Below are 22825 nucleotides of genomic sequence, written 5' to 3'. Positions count from 1 at the left end.
TGTTGCGCATATAATCTTGCATTGTGAAAATGATACACTTAAAAGACACAAAAGTCAAATACACCTACCATTTCCCATTTTTTGGGACATGGTCCTAATTATTCATTTTCTACGACACCCATTTTCCAGAACACTTGGCATGATTACGTGTTTTAGTGCCTGAACCAGAACGCCAAATAACAAGAGTGTCGTCAAATAGGATTTTCAATATTCTTCAACAAACAAAACCACTCTAATAAACATTTAAAAATTTTAGAAAGTGTGCTCATTATAGTAAAAAAAGCAACTCTTAGAACCAAAATGTAGGTTAAAATGAAGTATGGTTCAATTGTATGTAACTTTAATCAAACATGAAACCAACTTCTTTTTACAATTAGAAAAGAAACGTCGAAACCAAGAGTATTTGACAAGAAACGTGGCATTGGACCAGATAAATGGTGCTTTTTTGGGCCTAGGTGGCCTTTAGAGCAAACGTCATAGATCACCAAAACAATGAAATAGAAAATTTGCAAAATGATTTTCAACAGAGCGTTGCTGGAATAAGAGACGACTTGCAAAAAGAGATTACTGAATTTAATAGCGAAATGCTTAACAACATAGAACAAATTAACATGACGCTTAAAAATTCACGATACGAAAATGAACCTCAAAAGATCACATTTTTTGTGTGGGTAAATTTAGCTCAACCCAAACTCGTCCGCGACCACTAGTTGTGAAATTTCAATCACTTGCAGAATCGTGATGATATCAAATTCAAAATTGAAGGCCGGCAATTTTTTTTTATCAAACGGTTGTTATCTAAAATTGAGTGGGAAAAAGAAAAACAAGTCTAGAGTATCGATTTTAACTTGCTCAAACCATGAACATCAAAAGTTCAGACATCAAAATTAGATCAGCTAGGCTATTTTTCAGGAAAAAAATGATTGATACTAATTCATCTATAGAAGAAAATAGTCGCATATTAACGAACTCTCCAGATTTCAGTTGACTACAATCAAGTAAAAATTGGCGTGTACTATCATTGAACTATCGTTCATTGTTAAGTATAGATAGACGAGTGATGCTGGATATCCTGCTGCAAACAATAATCCCGTTATTGTTTGCCTCACAGAAATCTGGTTAAACCCAATTATTGAAAACCAAGAAGTCTTAATTAGACAATCTTATTCAATCCAGTCACAATCAGATAGAAAACTTGGAACGCACGGGGGCATTCTAACAGCAGTCAGAAACAAATTATTGTGCTAAATGGAAGTTTTTCGAACAAAATCCGATTTCATTTGTTGTTGCTTATACGTGTTCAAGGAATTTGCAATCGTTATTATCACCCTTTTTTAATCCCCCAGCCGACAGCAAATATAGACTCAGTGCAGATTCGATCTGCAAAACCATTCAGGAGATCGCCAGAGATAACCAGGATTATCAACGAACCATTGAGTCTTTTACTTTCTTATTGAATGTTGACATTGACTTCACTCACACAGATTGCCCTACTATAAGTAGTAATTGCTCATACGAAAAGGCAGATTTGAACAAATTAAAAAAATTGAATATGTTATCACTGCAATCTGATGCAAGCTCGCAGGACATTTTTCTTATCTTACTGACAATGCTAATTTGTGTAACGAAATATTAGAGGAGAAATCGTTCTCAGATCACAAGTACTTGTTAGCTCAAGTTTTGATTGAATATGCTGAGCAGAAACCCTTGCCTAAAATGAAACGTTTAAATATGAGGAAAGCTAATTGGGACGAACTTATGATCAATTTTCCAATTTCTTCGTTTAATTCAACTGATAATATTGTTGACACCTTTTACCAGAAAATTAGAACTAGGGTCTTGTAATGCAATTCCCCTGAAAACTTCTGAATGAACCAATGCGCCTTTTTACATGTCCTCTAACACTATTCATCTAGACAATAAGCTCAGAACAGCTTTAAAAAGTATACAAAACGCAGAGAAGGTTTTAAGAGTTAGAGAAGAATTATTCATTTCCCCATATAATGACAAGAAAAGTTTCGTAGAAAAAAGCAAGGTCTGGTCAACAAACAATGCATATAAAATGATGAGACAAATAACAAAACAGCCAGCTCTGCCTTAGAAAACGGTGTACGTGGAAAAGAAGTTTTTGGGTACAAGGGCATTGCAGAAAGTGTTAACAATTATTTCGCTTCTGTTTTTGTACTGTTTAATCAGAGTCCAGAAATTCTTCTTGACGAAATTCAGTTGAGCAAAGCAACTCTGAGCGAGGAAATCAAATACATACGTAGTGGTGCTAACTCTTTTGATGGAATTAGCCCAAATTTTCTGCAATCTGCTTTACCGTACATTTCGAATCAACATATGTTTATTTTCAGTTGCTGTGTTAGCAAATGTGATTTTACCAGTTTGTTGAAAAAAAAGTGCATGTACCACCCCATTTCGAAAACGTTAGCAAATTAGATATCAAGAACTAACGACCAATTGCTGTGCTTAGCTCCTTGTCAATACTATTTGAGCGTATGGTGTAAAAACAGTTCTCGATCTCTCTGCAACAAAAGTTTTGCATAGAGCAACAGGGTTTTAGGAAAAAATTGTTCATAGTCAATTACTTCTTTACTGTAACAGGTTGCATGAGTTACTTGAAGCAAACAAATCGCCAATGACAGTGTATCTAGACATCGCAAAGGCCTTTGATACCATCAATTATAATATCATACTTTTAAGAATATAACGAATGAAATTTGATAGTGCTTTCTTGAGTTTTTTTTGCGTCAGACTTAACTGATAGACAGCAGAGAGTTTTAATATCTTGCGAATAATTGGACTTTCGGCCAATCACCAGCGGTAGATCTCAAGGGTCAATTTTCACAGTGTTTCTTTTTTCCGTTTATATAAATGATCTACCCGAAATAATTGTCAATGAGTGCTATTTATACGCGGATGACAAAAAATCATTGACAGCACTGTATACAATTAAATGCAGCTGGAATAAGATATTGAAAACGCTATTGTTTGGAGCAAGGAGAATCAGTTAAACCTCAATTTCGATAATTTTAAAAACGTGCAATTTTCCTTAAGTAAAAATCTAAACAAGCAAATTTTGCGTCTTCCCAGCAATGGAACCAATATATTTTTCAGAAAATTTATCATAGGATTATCTTTTAAGTTTTGTTCTACTAAAAGCCAATAAAAAGCTTGCTTATCTAAACAGATCAGTTGCAAGTGAAACAAAATTGTTAGTCAAATGCAATCTAGTCAAAGCTCACATATCAATCTTCTTTTATGGATCAAGTGTTTGGTATGCCAGTAAAACTATCGTCAGGCAAATGGAATTGCTTCGGAGCAAAAGTTTAAAATGTATACAATCAAAAAATCATTTTACTGATAGAGAATACAATGACTGTCTTCGGTAAGTAAATTTACTTCCAATCACGTATCAACTTGTCTTTTTGGATCTCTTAGATTGAAAAAAAATTTTCACATGAAAACTTCCACTTCAGGCAGAGCAATATTGGCAAATAAGGAATGGACGTCCAAAAAACGATCAAACGAGAAAATATTTTTATACTCAAACAAATATAATTGCCAGCGTTGCCGATGTAATTTTTTCTACCGAGTTACAAACTTCAACAATTCGATGTCACTGACGCGTGCTTTTTCCAAACAAAATTCATATTCAAGTCCTCCCAAATTCAATAGAGAAGTCAAAGAATATCTATTTGATTTAGCTAAGAAGAATTTTAATTAAAAATCGTACCCATATGGATGGACAGCGTTTGAGGGAAATCAAATTCGAGCCCTTTTAGGGATTTAATAAGCTTGTTGAAACCAAGTTTTGGTGAAATTCATTATTGTTATCATTATTATTATTTATAATAATAATAATAATAATAATAATAATAATAATAATTATAATAATAATAAAAATCATAATAATAATAATAATAATAATAATAATAATAACAACAATAATAATAATAATAATAATAATAATAATAATAATAATAATAATAATAATAATAATAATAATAATAATAATAATAATAATAATAATAATAAACATAATAATAATAATAATAATAATAATAATAATAATAATAATAATAATAATAATAATAATAATAATAATAATAATAATAGTAATAATAATAATAATAATAATAATAATAATAATAATAATAAAAATAATAATAATAATAATAATAGTAATAAGAATAATAATAATAATAATAATAATAATAATAATAATAATAATAATAATTATTATTATTATTATTATTATTATTATTATTATTATTATTATTATTATTATTATTAATATTATTATTATTATTATTATTATTATTTTTATTATTATTATTATTATTATTATTATTATTTTTGTTATTATTATTATTATTATTATCATCATTTTTATTATTATTATTATTATTATTATTATTATTATTATTATTATTGTTATTATTATTATTATTATTATTATTATTATTATTATTATTATTATTATTATTATTATTATTACTATTATTATTATTATTATTATTATTATTATTATTATTATTATTATTATTATTAGTATTATTATTATTATTATTATACGCAAACATTATAGCAGAAATGCTTAGACGACACAAAAGAGTTCCAATAAACAGAAGCATAGCAGGATTCAGATACATTTTTAAAATAAATTATTATAAGAAAACCGCACCCTAGTTTGTTATGAATTCGCTACTTCTTCCGCTGGATTGATGCCTAAAGTAAATGAAATGTTTTGCGTTATTAACGGCTATTGAGTGGTTTCATAAACTGGTTTAGTTATCAACAATAACCATGAGTTTTATAATTAGCTAATTTATCAATTAAAATTTGTCTTCTAGTTATTGTAAATCCTAAACCTTCTCTGTGCTTGTAATTAGAATAAGTGAATATTTAACATAAACCATAAGTAGTTTTTAGAGTTGTTTCAACAAAACCTTCACTCCGGCCTAAATGCAAACATTATTTGTTCCAATTTTTGTTTTCGAAACGAGGGAATATAACAGCCAGGATGGCTTTTTTCTTTTTCTTCGGTCAAATTATTACTTGTTGTTTACGCATCTTGGAAAAAGGAGTAATATTTTTTTAGCCCTCAGAGGCTACTTTTGACTTTTATTAAAAAAAAAGTTGCAAATTTTATCTCAGATTGAAAAAAGGGAGCTGTTGAAAAATTGGAAGGAAAAGAGAAAAACCGGAAAGGAAAAGTGTTTAGTGCTGAAAGTGGGGTTGAGGAAATGAAATATTTTAATAGAGTTTTTATAACATTACTATTAAACGGTTTTATTAACAACTACAACACAATAAAGAAATTTGCTTTTAATTTCACTTTTTGTTTATGCACCGTAGAGAAAAAAAGAAAATATAAAATAAAACATAAAAGAAAACATAAAAGAGAAATAAATTTAAGCATTTAAGAGACAAAAAATGTTTTTTTTTTAAAAAAAAATTGCGAGCTCTTCCCCTTCATCTTAGTCAGTACCCACTTTGAAAGCTCACTTCTTTGTAGATTAAATGACTATCGACTTTTAGAATTCATAGCACAGAAGAATCAAAAAATTTCAAAAAGGATTAAACTTTCGCCGAATCATAAAAATTTTAAAAACTTTTTGATCTATAATTAGTTCCTCTGATTTAATTTTGAAGAAACCAAATCTAAATGAACAACTGATATAATCTTTATGTCATAGAAAAGTACAAAAAATACTGGAAAAACTGAAAACCAACCAAAATTCGATTACCACTTTGATGCTTGCTCCGATTTTTACTCAACACCAAAGTGTAGCAATAACATTTTAGTCTATTAAATTATAAAGACTATAGATTAAAAAAGATCAATCAAATTTCAATTAAAATAGAAGAATACATTTATTAAACTGAGGTGGCCGCACGTTAACTCTTGAACCTACCTTCAATAATTTCAATAATCAATTGATTTGATAATTGACTCCACAAAATTTTGAGAGAATTGAAGAAATATGGAGTATTTGAAGAGAAAACATCAGCAAAACTAATGTGGTAAGGAAACATTTCTTTTAATTTTACGTTCTCTTCACCAATTCTGACGTTTCACGTCACTTTAGAGTTTGAGCTCACTGTTAGCTTTTGATAGATCATGCATTTCAGACAATGAAGTAAAAATGAAGAAATATGAAAAGATAACCATTTTTTTCAGTAAGAAAAAGAAATAACGAGCTCAAAACAGAAACAAATTGGAGAACTAGAAAATCTTAAACTCTTCCTCATTTCAACCTTTCAACAATTTCTTTGTTAATTTGACATACAATAACATCATTGGTTTTTAGAAGACATTCGAAAACATAACACTAGAAAGACAAACGCTTGAGAAACTAACAAAAATAGTTTTCTTTTTCAACCCTCTTACTTCAGTCTTAAATTAACTTGTGCTTTTTAAATGGTATTACTTTAAATACTTTTACGAACTTCTGGAAACTCTATAAGACGTCTTTACGTGTGTTCGCTTTAAGCCAAATACGTAGAAAAGAACATTAAATAAAATTGTAGAAAGAAGTAAACTGCTGTAAATAACCAGCTAGAACCTGATCCACCATTAAATGATGGGTTCATTATTATCATGATTAGCCTTTGTTTTTATGGGAAAATGAAACAAGAAGGACACAAACGTAAGTCTATTGAGAAAAAAACCAAACAGAATATTGTTTTTTTTCAACACTGGAACCGTCATCTAAACTTATGCTTGGTTGAAATTGAAGTCTTTCTTTCTCCAGTTTACCCGCAAATGATTGAATTACCAATTTACAGAATCGGCCTGCGATGTGTAATAAAAAATAAAACAAATATTTTATTTTAGTGCTAAAATTTTCTTTGGTTTTTCATGTAAATGGCATAGACATTTTTAAAATTGTTGAAATTGAAAATTGACTGATTTGAGGACAAATGAATAAAAAAAATCACCGAAAATAACAGAGTTTTCACTAAACAGACAAACAATTTTGACAATCAACAATTCAAAATTTTAATGAATTCTCGTTATTCGGTAAAATTTAATGGAGAAAAGTTCTCAACTAGACCTTGAGTTTAACTCATTGATAAATTTTGCATCAATTGAGCAAGTGTAGTTGGGAAAAAAATCAATCTTTTAATACTTTGATACTTCTAGCGTGTGAACTCATATTGAAAAAAGTTGTAATAAAGTTGCTCCAAAAATTTGCTTCAATGCCAGCTTTGGAAAACTGATAGGGCAAAGTAAAATGTTTGACAAAGATGAGACTTATGCTGGAACAATCTGTGCTACGCACAACTTTGCACTAGCAGTCTTGTTTAGTTATTCTAAGTCGGTTGCTTGATCCTGATTTCAAGATTTGTGATCAAATATTGACAAGGTGTCTAGAAAGAGTAAATTAAAACTCTAAACAGCGATGCTTACAAAACTTGTATTGCTTTCAAAAATAACCATCTGAGAGAGAAAAGAGAATGAGTTTTTTTCAAATTAGGCAACAAAAAGCACTTCAAGTACTGCAAAGTGGAATCATCGTGGCACTATATAGGATCATGGTCAACTTTACACCCAATGTGCGGGTCTTATTGTTCTGTTTGTGTGCATGTATGCCGAAAGGTTGTTTGGACTGGCAGTTGCTAACGAGACGAATGATGATTGATCAAGTTCTGACTGTTCGGCTGGATCGGCAGACAAGCCGAGAACTGAGGTCAAGTGCAGTCTATTGAGGACCGTTTGATATTGAGTGACGCTTTCGTTATCAGTGGTATCGTCGACAACGCTCACGTTCCAGACATCTTTTAAGAGCCTGGATTCAATATTTTCGAAGTTGATCCGGCTCATTGGCTCTCCAATCCAGCAGTCTCTGATTATGTTCCAAACTTCCTTGGGGCAGTCGCGGGGTTGTTTGAGGAGGGATCCTTTGCTAATGACAGACGCAGCCACAACTTCAGTATCTGCAATGTAGTGGTAAGGCATCGCTCCATTGCTGTACACTTCCCACATCAACACCCCCATACTCCACACATCCGAGTGGGAGCTACAAGTGCCATACTGGATACATTCCGGACTCATCCAGCGGATGGGTAAACTCCTCCCCCCATTTTGGAAGTAGTCATAAGGGTAGAGATCAACACCTGCTCCTGTTAAAGATATCTTGACTTGTCTAGACCTCGTGAACACACAGTTGCGAGCCGATAAATCGCCATGAACAAACTGCTTTTGTGAGAGATACTTCATGCCTGCTGCTATTTGGCTTATTATCAAGTTTTTGGCTTCATTGGGAGGACTAGCTCCGAAATTGCTGTATCCCTGGACTACCTGGTGAAGGAATGTTTTCACATCTAAATAGTCCACAAGGTGATCGAAAAGTAGAGTTAGTGGACCGTTGGCTAAAATGTCAACAACACCAAGAATGTTGAGTACATTCGGGTGGCTTAAAGACGCCAATTCGGTTAGTTTATTTCCTGATCTCTCAAACAGTCGTCTTTGTGAGAATTCGATGGCAGTGACCTTGCAACGGTATTGATTCCTTCTGACAAAGATAGCCTCGCCTTCAAACATTGTTCCAAATTTGCCAGTTAGCAGAACGGAGGTGTAGGTTATATTCTGAGGATTAACAGTAGTAACACCCTGTGTGTTTATAATCTGTCGCTTTAGGTGATCGCAAGAGGCCCTGGGTCCTTCAAAGTCCAAATGTGCGTACGCTAACAGAGCAGCAGCGTTGCCTATCTGGGGTTCGTGTCCATAAGCGGGTCTTGGTTCGTACCTGGTGGGTGTAAGAGAACTTCGCTTTCGACATACAAAAGAAGACAGAGCACCGCAGAATATGATTGTGAGTAAGGCTATGAATATGAGCACCAGAAAGATGATGATCTTGTACGTGAGATCCCAGGTCAAAGTAGACGCCAGATAAGAGGAAGGCTTTACAAGACAGTTGTACAAATTTCCATCTGATTCATATTGCGTGATGCGAACTGGAAACTGTTGCTGTCGTTTAATGTCATCCTGCAAATCATTGGATGATTCACTTCCTGTAGTTGACACGGCAATGCTGAGATCATAAGTGGTATCGGGTGACAAGTTTTTCACGATTATTTCACTTTTACTAGTTTGCAAACTAAGAGAGCTTGTGCGTGATTTAAACGTTACTGTGAAAAGTACAGCAGATGTATTGCTCTCGACATACGCATCGAATTCCCACTGAAGAAATAATGAGTGGCAAGATAGAGATGTAATATTTGTAACAACGGGTCGTTGCAAAACAGAGCAAGTGTCGAAAAAGCCTCGCAACTCCTCCAAAGTAAGCTCTGAAAAACGTTCTTTGCAAATTGGTCCTGCTGGGAATTGAACCTGAGTGAATTCCTGCCACTTGGATAAGTGGAACAGTTCACAGTCACAAAATATTCGATTGTTTGCAAACTGGAATGATTTGAGTCCTTCCAGCATTCTCAAATGAAGCACTTCATTTTTTCCCAGATGCTGTACTATGTTATCTTCGATGTTCAAAACATGCAAAGATGACCCGAGAACAGAAAAGGCAGGAACAACCGATTCAGTAAGTTGGTTGTTTTTTAAATTGAGCACTTCTAGTTTGGGCAATTGTGTAAAAGCTTCTAGATCAACTTGGCGTATATTCAACCCTGACAAATCCAGGTTTCTCAGGTGGGGAAAAGCTGTGAAGGCGTGAGGTGCGAGGGAGCTGATTAGACTCTTCTGGAAAGATATCCTCGTGATGGACTCTGCACCCTCAATTGTCTGGCTCATTTGGAATGGAATGAAACTGTACTCTAGGCCGATGAAGGTCAGCTCCGTCACTGGGAATGGAATGCTATCTGGAACTTGGGTGCACCTGTGCAAAAAACAAGGTATCAACATGTGTCCACGTTTATTGAGAAATCTATGTGTGATTCAATGATTGTAGTAAAACAAACAAAAAGTTGAGAAAACCCGATGGAGTCCATTTTAAATGTAAATTTATGATATCCTTAAATGTCTATACATACTAAGAGTAAAACTGATACATTTCATATTTTCAATTTGTTCTTTTAAAAAAACAGTCAACAGTCATCACATAATAGCAGTTTATTGATGGCTAATTTAAACACTGAGAAAGAAAAAGGAACTGCAGGGCAGAAGGATTCACCTAATTAGTTCATAAATTATCTCATTTGGGGATTTGCAGCAAATTAAGAGGAATTCAATACTTAGTGACAAAACCACATTGATAATTGTTCTGGTTAAAATCAAATTTCCAGCGCGCACACTTCAGATAAATTTATGGTATTAATAAAAATGAATGCTATTTGGCATTAATAGTGATCTCAATTTGAACAAACTAATAAAGCAGGTCGCTCAATCGTTGTTTTTGATGTGAAAACTTATTACAACTCATTATATATTTCTGTTTACCACAATTTTCCACTTTCCATAAGTGGTCGTAAAATTACTGTGATTAACCTCAACAACCATTATTACAGTGATAAATTTAACATAGTTGACCGCAAATCCGCCTCGCGCATTTAAACTTTGAACAGAAAAATCACGTTTAAAATGATTGAAACAATTAGTTGAGCAAAAAATGCTTTCTGATGATTCATGCATGATAATTTTGTAATTTTATTGGCAGAGAAAGTGCGCTTGATAACTTCTGTATATAAACAAAGAATTTTCAAAATAGAGCCAGAGCTTTAACATTAGGAAACAGTTTATCCATCTATTGTTGTATTGAATTATGTGGGAATAATTGAAAGCGACTTTTATTGCTTTTTTGGGAGTGAAATTTAATACTTATTATTTCACGGGCTGCAGATTATCAGGGGCGACATGTGCTTTGAGGAGGGAAAGGGAGGAAAAGGGGACAATAAAAATGAGGGAGCCAAACAGAAAATAAACATACTTAATCTTTTCCTGCTCCCCCAACCTACCCCCCTCTTTCTGGAGCTCTGCTCCTTAGTGCTTCCTTATTTTCCTAAGTAATCTTATCACTTTAATCTCTGCTTAACAGCTGCTAAAACACTACAAAGGCGGTATAAAAATAATTAAAATGGAAACTTCTGATCAAAATTAAGACTCATCATGCATCAATGCTAGATTCTCAGCAACAAAACACGTCATAAAAAATTTAAAAGCTCAATTTTTTGTAAAATTTTATATTTAAAAAAGTTTGAAAGAAGCAGTTTAGATTTTTCTAAATATGGGAATACCTAAATAGATAATAACTATATACTAATTGTTTTTCAAACAAAGGACGAGTTATTAGAGTTGGAATATGTTAACTGATAATAATCCCCGTACCCTCCCGGGGAGCCCTAGGGTACGAAAGAATACACTCACCAGCAGTTAAAAAAGTATATAAAAGGAATTTACAAATTTCACTATTCTGACTTTACTACACAGCTACTTTAACAAAGGAATTAACTACTAACTCCACTGTTCACACAATTACAGCCTCCATCTTGACTTAAATATTTTCCCTGTAAATTTAATTAAATTCACCTGAGCGTGAACATCGCTCTAGGGAGTCTGGGAAAAAGGCAGGGAAAAGTGAGGACACTTAAAAGGGTTCCTTTGTCACAAATCGATTGGAGGGCACTTTTGAACTGTTTAATTGGGACAGAATTGCAGCAGAGATTAAAGACTCTGTTTAGATAACGATTGACATCTATTTGCATAAATTAAATACAATTCCACTATCTCTCCTATTTTGTTATCATTTCTCACAGATGGATTTAAAAACAACTGATAATAGGTCAGCTTTGCCAGTATATTTCGGAGAACAAAAATAAGCTCAGATCTGAAAAAAAAAACGTTTTGGTTTTGAAAACTTATTAGAAAACTCTAACAAATCGAAGACATGCTAAAAATTTCCATTTGTTTCATTCATAACATAAATAGTTAGATGTTTCTATTTTTTAGCTTTTATATTGAACAATTAGTTAGAGCAAGGCAAATCTTAAGGCTGTTTTCAGTTTAATCCTCATTTAGACCTAAATAGTAAATCTGTTTACGAATTTAATTGCAATTAGGCCCATTCAATTTGCATGCTTACTGAAAATTGATGAAAAATTCAGTTCCTAATTGAAACAGACAACACACCCGCAAACTGTGACTCATAAATTTGCCTTTGATCATACATAATAGAGTGAACGATTATGCATTTTTCATTGTCGACTCCGCTCAGCTTGAAAACAAACTGATTGTTCACGGTGGCATTTGAAACACACGCACGTAGTGTTGATTGTTGAGTGAACAGTTTTAGTGTTTTAGTGAGTGGTTTGTTGAAGCCTTCAGCTGTGGGAAAAGGGAAACGTTTTCCGCTGTATGATTGAATTATTGATTTATTATTCACCTGATTAGGATTTGATTGGCAACCAGATACGGCAACCAGAACCTATTTTAGTACCAACACTAACTTAAAATTGAAAATGGTCACATTTAATCCGAAGCCAAAATCATTCCTAATATCCCAAAAAATACAAAAAGTCACTTCATATGTAATAATGAAAGAAACTCTGATTTTTCAATCTCGCTTTTCAATTATGATAATTGATAACGATCTATACTCATAACAGTAATTTAACCAAACTTGGTAACTTTCCTGTGGCAGTGTTGTTGATTTCTGATCAAAAACTTACAAATTTGGTCAATAAAACCTCAATACGTGGCAATATTTTCAGTTATTCCACGAGAACACAACAAAATAACAGTTAAAGTTATTAGAAAAATGGGCTAGAGTATGGTCGGTGATCCAATTATCCCAATTCCTAACAAGTTAACTCCCGATACTGTTCATAACTTTGGCCGTAACTGGCTCCTTTTATGGCGAGAGTAGTTTCACTTTAGAGGTGGTTGATCGAAGTTGTTTGTACTTAATATGGGCAACCAGTGAAGCGTTTGTTGCGGAACTTTGTTTTGGTTGAGTGTGTGATATTTGTTTCAAGATAGAAGGTGCGTTGACCGTATGCAAAGTGAGTATTGTGTGAAGAGATAAGTTTCACAAGTTAAACAATGCGCCATATACAAGTATATGTTGTGTTTGTGTTGGTGTTGGTCGATGTGGTGGCATGGGGGGGGGGGGGGGGGGTTGTATTGCATTGATTATAGATCAAAACAGAAAAGTAAGAATTGTGAAGTGGGTCACACAAGCGCAGTCAATTGAAGTACGCATCATATTTTTGAGGGTCATCGCTCGATTCTAACTTTGAAACTAAAGTTGCTGGAGTAAAAACTTAGTTGCATGTAACAAAAACCCTCAAGTAAATTGCGCAATTGGGCTGCAATGAAAAATTATGATTTAGTTTGCTGCAACCGGCAAAAAAGCATTAGATACCAAAAAAGATTTCAAAATGGGCTGTGGATATTCTAAATTGAAAAACTTCTCAGTTTCTGGTCCAAATTATACGCCTTTATTATTATTGGATGCACAAATAAGATCAGTCAGAAAAGCTTCCAAGTAGAGTTCCTAAAGCAGGTTGAAGCAACGCACTTCAAAGAAAAATAAATAGACAAGATGAAGAATCCAAAAAAGTATCCTAGAAATATTAAATTAACGGGTGCTCATAGAGATCAAATTTACCAAATGCTCGGTCTATTATCTCGGTCTCTTTTGAAAACCCGTTTTTGTGGCTCAGAAATTTTAAGAACATATTAAAAAACTAGTAAAAGGTGCTCAAGTTAAATGTGAGGAGGTCTTAAAAATAACCAGTGTTGAGTAAAAGTTGGTCTTTCGTATTTTAGCAAATTTGCTGAAAAAAGCGACAATGCAAAAACCACCGACCAAATTGCCGTTCCTTCGTCGCTAATTCCGGCAACGAGTTCTAGCGACAATAGCACTGCAAAAATCGGGGACTAATCGCCCAAAACACGTCACTAATTTTCGCACAAATTTGTACCATTCATTTGTCATCTCAGTGCTTACGTTTTGGTTACCAATTATTAAACTGTTACCTTTTGTTTATTAATTAATCCGGATTAATATTTTCAAAAAATTCCCTCAGTTAAAACAAAAATCTTTCTAAAAAATCATTGAGAGTAGTAGCCGCCGACATCAGACGTGCGGAAAAAATTGACGAGATCAAAAGATTAGAATCAATTACTCTTGTCGCTTGTATTCGCAAACTGTAAAATGCGAAAAATAGCTACTTATATAGCAAGTATCGCACTTTTTCGCGCTCGCTTAGTTTCCTGGTCTGACTACATGTGCGTAAAATACATGCTAAAAACAGCAATTTGCCGAGTATAAATTTTCCGAGTAAATGTGCTTTTTACAATTCAATGAATGATTATCCTTAAAAATCTTGTAAGATTCTTCAGGTTATTTTGCAACAATTCAATAAGTTTCGAGATAAATGGCAATCATGCAACAACTTGCAAGAAGAAAGGTTGTTTTCCGGTTTGTTCCAGTCGATTCCCATTTAAATTGGTTTTTGGCTCCTCGTCTTCAGCATTAATTTACCAAGAATCAGTTTCTTTTTGTGTGTTTTCTAAGAAAAAATTAGAAAAGGCCAATTAACGAAAGTTGTTGACATCTTCGAAATAGTTGACCAAAACAAAAACCAAAGGTCATTTTCCTGCAAAATTTGGTGGGATTCCGAAATTTTTAGATGATACGCTTTTGAAATAAAATCACTATTTTTGTCATTTTCATTATTGTGTTGTATGTGTTTAGTAGAAATATGTAGTCACATTTTGCTGAATCAGAAAATTTTATCGTTCTGTCCCTTTGATTGTTTTTCATTTACTTTGCGCAAAAAATACAAAACAAAGCTACATAAATAAAAATGGCTCGAGGTCTTTGAAAATGAATTGTTTCGATGTACGTGGAGCATTTGCCGTATTGAGAAAAGTTTTGAGAAAAAATCTATTGTCAAATTCTGGTCAAGTGTTCAAAGATGCATGATGCAGGTGAATGGTTATTTTTCAAGGTCTTACGACATAACCACATTGGAAATCTCTGAGGTTATAACATAGCCTAAATGATAATGCCTCTACAGCTTTTTATCTAATAGATGCTTTCCCTCTTTAACTTTCTTTCGTAGAAATAGCATGAAAGCGGTTTTATTTCTCATCGGAGAAAACGGAAGGTTATGGCAAATTTTTCAAAGTTGAACATGTGGTGGTTATATTTGCTCCATTTCAAAGGTCTCTTACATCGTTTTGAAACGCAATTTGGTTTGTTTGGATTAAACCTAGATAATGTTTAGTTCGATATGGTTTTATATGACGTGTTTGGTAATTAAATGCTATTTACAGAACATGATGTCATTGGCACGTCAAGTGCCTGGAAATAGGCATAGAGACAGAACAGAGTTTGAGAGGAACATAGCACATGATAAGCCTATGAATACAATTATACACACATCACACTCTCACACAAACACATACGCACACACACATGAACACACACTCATGCACACTTTAGTGGATGTGATATGCAGTTATTTGCTCATTACTCAAAATATCACAAAGTGGAGCTGCCACTTGGTTACACTGTTAGCTGACACTGTTAGTTAGCACCCCAATCTCCCTCAACAAACATCCCACGCATACTTCAGGCACTCCACCAACTCACAAACACACACGCACATACACAAATATCATCTATTACATACAAATAAATATGCTCAAAATAAGCCGAAATTAGTTAAAAATGTGATCTTTTCTGTTACCACACCCCCCCCCCCCCCCCCATTCCATATTATTATCCGATGGACCCAAATTAAATTTGAAATTTCACAAGATTTCCGAAAAAATATGCTCGGTTTAGAGTTTTCATGGACACAATAAATATTTCTTGAGCAAAAAACTTTGGTCGTTGGCTTATTTTGACATAGACTTGGGTTGAAATCGGCTTAGCTGTATGTATAATAGTCGTCATCGTCATCATCAATTTCATCATTATCATCACATCATCATAAAGGCAGTAACTTTCACACAGACACTGATAATTGCTCGACTGCTATTTATCACTGTCAGGTCGCTATTTTGTTTGTTTACCACGCGGCAACTACTGCAATTTAAGCGTTATAAAGAATTCATCACCAATTAAGAACCAATTAGAACATCTCTATAAATGCGATGATATTGTTTGTTTTGAGTCAATTTATGGAATGCCAACTATTGAACTAGAATCAATTCCTTCGAGTGTTAATTACCTTCAGTTATTTGTAACAAACAGTTAAACAGTTCAGTTTGATGAGTAATAGAGCCAGTTGAGCTGTTTGTACTGTGCAAATAACAACAACCCAATAGTTACTATTCGGACCAGAATAGTACAGCAGGCCTAATTAGACAGGATGTCAAATTAGATGCCAACAAGAAACATAAACATTTTGAGGCCCTTGAGAACTTTTATATAAACCCTTACTAAGTACAATAATGCTCTGGCTAAAATGAACAATAAAGCAGAGAAAGCACAGCAACGACAGTCAGTAATTAAATAGTGGAGAGCCACCGCTCAAAGTCACCCGCCCCATAAGCTAGAGGGTGTAAACCCTAAATTGGCCCTATTAAGGCAGTGCGTACATCACGTAGTATTTGCATAATAATTACTCGGACATCATCTATCATTTTGCGCAGTTTGAAAACAGCAATGACTATGATTAGATTATTACAAAACCAAGATTTTGAAATTGAAATTTACTTAACTTAAAAAATGAAATCGAAAGTATCATTATACTCAAATTTGTGCCACAAAACTCCGCTTCAATTATTGAGGAATCAATCTAGAATTACGAGCAAGTAATAAAAGAATCAAATATAAAAGTTGATCAAGCGCGCCAAATGTCGAGGTCTTAATTGTTCACGCATCACGTGACCAATAACTGTTAGATCATGCTTTGAGTGCTCTATCATGGCAGCGTAACAGGTGGAAGCAATCATCAGAAAATCGAACGGGGCGGCTATCAACGCAGTTGACTGTTTTATGGGCTTTTATTAGAGTGGCTTTTGTTCGAGTGGACACTTTTACATGATGAGAGAGGGAGAGAACAAAAAAGCGTAATCCAAAGCACTACTAAAATATTCTCCCTTAATTAGAGGTAAATCGGCGTGAACACATCAAAGACAAGTTCGCCTTTTTTGTTCGACTTCATTTTACTCTGCAAATTAATAGCGCCATAAAGTCCCTTTTTTCAAACAGCAGCCACGCAAAAAATTCAAATTTCTTTTGTACTTTGAGGCCTTTATTTTATTTTTAGAGGCTGATAAAGTGAGCATAGCAAATATGCATAATAGATATTGGATAGATATCCTTTTAAGGAAGGGGTTATGTTTAGAAGTAGGAAAACAATGGCTATGCTGTAGCAGCAGCAGCTGTACATGAATATTTAATCAACATTAAGACATTCTCTACTCAGCAGGTGTTTTGCCCCCAAATTGTCTCTCTTCTGCTCACGAGCACTACCTTCCCCAATACTCCCTGCCTAATAATGCACTCCAAGTTTTAAAAAGATCAACTGTTTTTTGAAGTTGAATACAGACAATTAAGCTACTTTTAAAATATGCCTAAAAAATTACTTCACCTAAGAGAATGATGTCATTTGATAAGTGACACTTTCACTCCCGGAAAAGTTTTGATTGGGTTGCATAATTAATTTGAGGGACATTTGCTTTATGAGATCACGATCAGGCTTAATCACAGAGCTGAAAAGCAGAAAATTAAAAAATTATCTCGAAGTGAAGTTGCACCTTCCGGAAGGTAAGATTTTAGTGCAATGGAAACAAAACAATCAACGCTAGAAATATATAACGCGTATTGCCCTTTGCTCATATTTAAATTTTTCGTAAATATTTAAATCCTAATTGTGGCTGAGATATATTTAGAAAATGCAAGCTAAAAAGATTCTTTGACGCTTTATGCAAATTCAAAAAAACATAAACAGTGACAATGATTTCAACATGATGTGCTTAATATACAACTCTAGGTGTGGCTATCAAAGAAGACGATAGCAAGGAAATTCAGGCACAACCATCAACAGTCAAGTTTATTACAATAGAAGTTTCAAAGTTTGCGAGTTTAAGTTCTCTAAACTCTGCACTTTTTCAGGGATGCTGAGCCATTTTAAACACCGTGAAGGGTTTTTACAGGCTTTTCATGATTGCAATTTCTTGTCGTTGTGTCTCTGCCTATCCGTGGTTGTAGCTGTGAGTGGTCGTTGTTCGGCGTGAGGGAAAGTGAAATATTTGTTTTCGTGTCCGGAATGAGAGGTAAAGAGAGAAACAATAAACAGATAAAAAAGAGTGAAATAACCTAAAACTAGAAGAAGAGGAGTATAGTTGAGCATAAACTGGCTATGTCTGATTACTCGAGACAAAAAGGAAGAGTTGATTGTCGGATCATTTATTCAATCAGAAGGTCTACGGTGTTTTCGCAAGTGTTCTTTGGACATCCTCGTTTCTCTATGAGATGCACAATTAATTCAAGTTTGTTCTTTTGTGCGCGCTTGATGTAACCTTTTGCCAATCCGATCTGAAGTTTTCTTATGCCAAGCGGGTTCAATTCTTCGTGTAACTTTTGCGCTCTATAACGCTGCGGTGTCCTTAAACAAATACTCAGTGCTTTGTTTTGTGTTGTTTTCCATGTTTGAAATGACCGTTTGCCGTTGCTAAGCCAGCAAGCGTTTGCATATAGAAATAATGGCCGGATCCAGGAATTGTGCAGCAACAGTAAACTTTGTTATTCAACATTCAGGTCACTTAACCGCCACAGCTGGGAGATTTGTTTGTTTGCTCTAGCTACTTTGACTTTACAATGTTCATTTCTTTTGAGGTGTGGCGTCATTGTCATTCCTAAGATGTTAATAGTTTTGACTTCTTCAATTTGTTTCTACTGATAAACAAGCTCAGGCTTGTTTGACTTTTCGAAGAGTTTTCGAAGAACATGGACTCAATTTTGGTGTGCTTTATTTTGATTTTGAGCCTATCTCACTATTTTATGAATTTACCAAGTGATGCTTGGAATTTTCTTTGTTATAATTGACTGGAAGACGTTAGTAAAGCTGGCCAAATTGTTATTTTGAGGTCAAACAAGAATAAAAAACCAAAAGACGCTTATTTTAAGTCGCTACTGGCTGGCCGTTGGGAAAATCGGTCCGAAATTGCCAGATTATATCCATAGGCTAACGATACGCATGGCCATAGGCTGTTGTCTAGTGGGGCTTGCAGTCACCTATGGCGCACTGGAATGCATTACAAATTGCAAATACTATGCGCTGTTTTGATTGTATCCGTGAGAAAGGTGACACCAAGATAGCCATAATTGAGAACCTCGCCTTGGGAAGATTCGCGCACTGGCATCTCTAGTGCAGCATAGGCTTAACTTTTTTGCGCTGCTGAATAATGCAAAACCTTCTCATGCAATTAAAGCGACAGAGACAAAGGTACACTATCTTTTTAATTTTATTAGGCAATGACCAGCGGTTTAACACACATACAAGATTTGTTCTAGAACTATGCTCTCCTATAAATATACAGAATTACTGGTCAATTTTGCGACCGTGTCAAACCTAGGAAAAAATTTTTTTATGGAGCGCTCGAAACTTTATAACGCATTTTTAAATCTCAAACTAAATGATATGTTATTTTGCCAATACAGGTTTTCATCGACTTCCAAATGCAGTGTTACTATTGGAAAATCATTGACAATAAAATATTCGCCTGCAACAGCATTAAATAATCAAGTTCTATAAGTTGTTACTCAAAAAGAGAATGCCACTTTTATGCGACAGTCAAGTGAAAAACTAATTACTTAAAAAACAGCTTTTTAAATACACAAGTATTATCAGGAATTCGTTAATTGCCCCAGGGCAAATTTTTTCACATAAAATGACTTTATACTCCTAAAGTCATACTTTACACTCTAAAAATGTGCAAAATGACTTCATGATTGTGTTTTTAAATAATCAATTGATAGCAGCATATGGGAAAGCATCATGGGGGTACTTTCAAAATCTATTAACCTACAATATTAATCGATTTGAACTTGGATTCTGTGAAGCTGATGTGTTTTCTTTGCTGCATCGTCTGAGTATTTGGATGCTGACTATTATCATCTTTAATACAATACCATTCCGACTGGTTGTTTAAAATATGTTTAATTGGAATTGAGGTTATTTGTTCCTGCGATAGTTATGGTAGCACTGACCTTCAAAAGTGCTCTGAGAACTATAAATTTACCTGTCTATTGATATAAAATTGATTGATGAAGCAACTTACATGATCTTGCTCTCCTGCATTGAGTTGCAGTAGCAGCCGGGAGGGGCCATTCTGTCATTGCATAACACTTCATTCCTGGGAAGAGTCGCTCCCAGACACAAGTGAGTAAAATAGGACATAAGAGGGAACAGAAACAAAAGAACAGAGGTCAAAAAGGCAGTAATAACACTAACTATGCTGTCTCTAACACTGATGGTCATATTCAATATGGTCAAGTCTTGGTAATCCCCTGGTAACGAAATAGAGTGCTAGAAATTAAATGATGCTAGAAAAGCTTAACAAACCGATCGCTAAAAAATCCAACTAAAAATTCTATTTAAATTAAAGATAGCGTCCTTTATCGCTAAAAATGTTTGAAAAGGAAAGAGTCGAGAGTGTTAAAGACAAAAATAAAACTGAATAATAAGGCATAAACATTAAATTAAACTCAAAGCTCTAACTTAAAGTTGTCAGCCGCCGCTTATAAAATTAGTGACCAAATATATCAGTCAGAGTTGTTGTGGTGGAGGCGAGATTTGGTTGGCTGAAAATGAAACCGCAGTATAGTCAAAACAAAAGTGTAATTATAGCCAGTAAAATACTATAAAGATATAAACTGATCAAGAAGAATGCGATGAAAGCAGGTTATCAAATTATGATTGGGTACTTTCTGTCTGAAGTAATGTTGGTTTAAGTGACTTAATACCGTCTCAAAGTTGTCCCAGGGTGTTGTTGCATACAAACATTGTCACAAGGATTCGACTTAATTTAGAACCCAAACAGCCACCATAAAAATAATCATAAATTTATCTCTCTAACCAAACCCAGTAAAACTAGACTTTATAAGTTGCTATTTAAATTTGATCTTCGATTGTTATGTTTATAATAACTAAATTCGCAATTTAGTTATGAAGTACGGGGCAAGTTTGAACTTGTTCAAATGTAAATGGCTTCAAAAATGGGAAAGTAATAAAAATTAGAAATACTAGCCCGCTTTCTAATAGGGGCAAGGAAGGAAAAATGACACGCAGTAAAATAAAAACAGGTAAAAATTGTCTCAGTAATTATACAAGGAGAAATGAGCTGTACAAATTGTGAGCTACTTTTATTTATCGCGTGATATAATATTTTCTTGTAATATGCTTTTTTTATCCACGCTGTAATAGACTCCTCAAAGATTAGAGGAAAATCCAGCCATAGGAAATATTTTCAGCAAATCGAAATCTACTTTTTGGCTAAAACTGAAATCTATTGGCCACTTTCGTGCTTTAAAAAGCGGAGAAATGACAATAACTACAATTTTAAAACAGGCGTTGGAAACAGAGAGTAAATAATTGAAAATGAACAGACAACGGAAGAAATCATACGCGCTCAACAGAATTATCTAGGGAAGACAACTTTACACACTATATTTTATCCTCTCAATATCTTCCCCCCCCCCCCCCCCATTGTATATTGTGCATACACCAGCTCGTACATATACAGGGAATATTTCAGGAGTTTAAATGTCATAGTAAATATAAGGGACGCTCTAAAATTGATCACACTCGCTTCAAGCTCTGCCTGATAGCAGTTAGTATTTTTGTCCAACACCACTATAGTAATTCTACTGCAGTGCGGTGGCTTCCGAAAGAGATAGGGGGAATAAATAAAAACAGCGGCGTTGGATATGTTGAATATCAGAGAAAAAGCCGAGATAAACCGAAGTAGAGCATCATATCACGTCATTGTACTCCTACTGGTACAACTAATAACAATACTGCTCCTGTTCTGTTTAATATTCAAACCAGTCTTTCAGTTTATAACTGTTCCATCATACGCACCGCACACAAACGTGTATAACGGAACAGGGATAATGGAAAAAAGGCTGAGCTAAACATATTTTCCAGGGGTCATTTGTGTGAACGCTAACAAGGGAAGACAACTGAGAATAGAGGTTACTGAATGTAGTGTCGTTCGAAAGGCCATATGAGAAGGTAGTCGGTATCGAACGTATGCTAATAACCAAATCAACAATAGCGCATCTAATAGAAAGTGATCACCTCATCACTTCTATTGTGAGTGATAAAAGTCCCCCTTTCAGAAGCACAGTTAAAGAGAGAGTATTAGAGGGCTGAGTGTGTTAGCCTTTAGGACACGCAAATCCAGTGACATGCTCGCTTGACATTTTTTTGTTCATGTGAATTTCTCTTGCATTCCGTTCTCAACCAAAGTCAATCACAATTGAGCACATTTAAGGCAACCCAGTTTCAGAAAGTCGTTCATAATCATGTACGAGTTGTTCCAAAACATAAAGACCAACAGTCAGACATCACCTTGTTCATTTCGGTTGGTGCGTTTTTGCCTCTTTCAAAAGCAGCCATGATCAATCTTTGCTTTTCTAATTGGCCCATCAACCATAAATCAACTCCTCTTTTATTTTGACAAACTGTGTTCCGAGCAAGAGGCAAAAAGAAACCAATATGTATTCTCAAAACCTCCGTATTTGAAACGCGTTGGACACAATTAATTTCAGAATTAATATCCATAAACTCTGTCAATATGGTTTTGATGAAAAATTCTTCCTGTCCTTCACATTGTATCTAATAGGCAGGCAGCAGTGAGAAGTCATTTCAAGTCCTACGTCGAGTTATGTAA

At 34.3% G+C, this 22825-nt stretch overlaps 2 protein-coding genes across 4 annotated transcripts in view; both read right to left on the bottom strand.

Moving 5' to 3' along the window:
- Positions 1-22825, bottom strand: part of LOC142343148 (peptidyl-prolyl cis-trans isomerase-like) — a 615561-nt gene that overhangs the window by 212059 nt on the left and 380677 nt on the right. The gene's annotated exons all lie outside the window — the stretch shown is intronic.
- LOC142343145 (uncharacterized) lies at positions 7376-21459 on the bottom strand. Of its 2 annotated transcripts, none has more exons than XM_075394837.1 (2): positions 20210-21459; positions 7376-9845 (listed from the first exon to the last, which is right to left on the bottom strand). In XM_075394837.1, exons 1-2 carry the CDS (start codon positions 20407-20409, stop codon positions 7559-7561), a joined length of 2487 nt encoding a protein of 828 aa, XP_075250952.1. In that variant the 5' UTR covers positions 20410-21459; the 3' UTR covers positions 7376-7558. The 2 variants fall into 2 exon arrangements, with proteins under 2 accessions (XP_075250952.1, XP_075250953.1); XM_075394838.1 differs by lacking the exon at positions 20210-21459 and adding an exon at positions 10140-11137.

The sequence above is a fragment of the Convolutriloba macropyga genome, chromosome 7, assembly GCF_964194025.1.
Source record: "Convolutriloba macropyga chromosome 7, txConMacr16.3, whole genome shotgun sequence".
NCBI classification, from domain to species: domain Eukaryota; kingdom Metazoa; phylum Xenacoelomorpha; order Acoela; family Convolutidae; genus Convolutriloba; species Convolutriloba macropyga.
The sequence above is the reverse complement of the archived record's forward strand: the minus strand, read 5'-3'. Positions and strand labels throughout refer to the sequence as shown.

What these genes read in the sequence shown, in the direction of transcription:
- LOC142343145 (XM_075394837.1), bottom strand. Translation starts at nt 20,409, where the DNA reads ATGACCATCAGTGTTAGAGACAGCATAGTTAGTGTTATTACTGCCTTT. An exon ending in ATGCAGGAGAGCAAGATCAT is followed by an intron (nt 9,846 to 20,209) that starts GTAAGTTGCTTC and finishes TTTTTTGCACAG; the next exon opens with GTGCACCCAAGTTCCAGATA.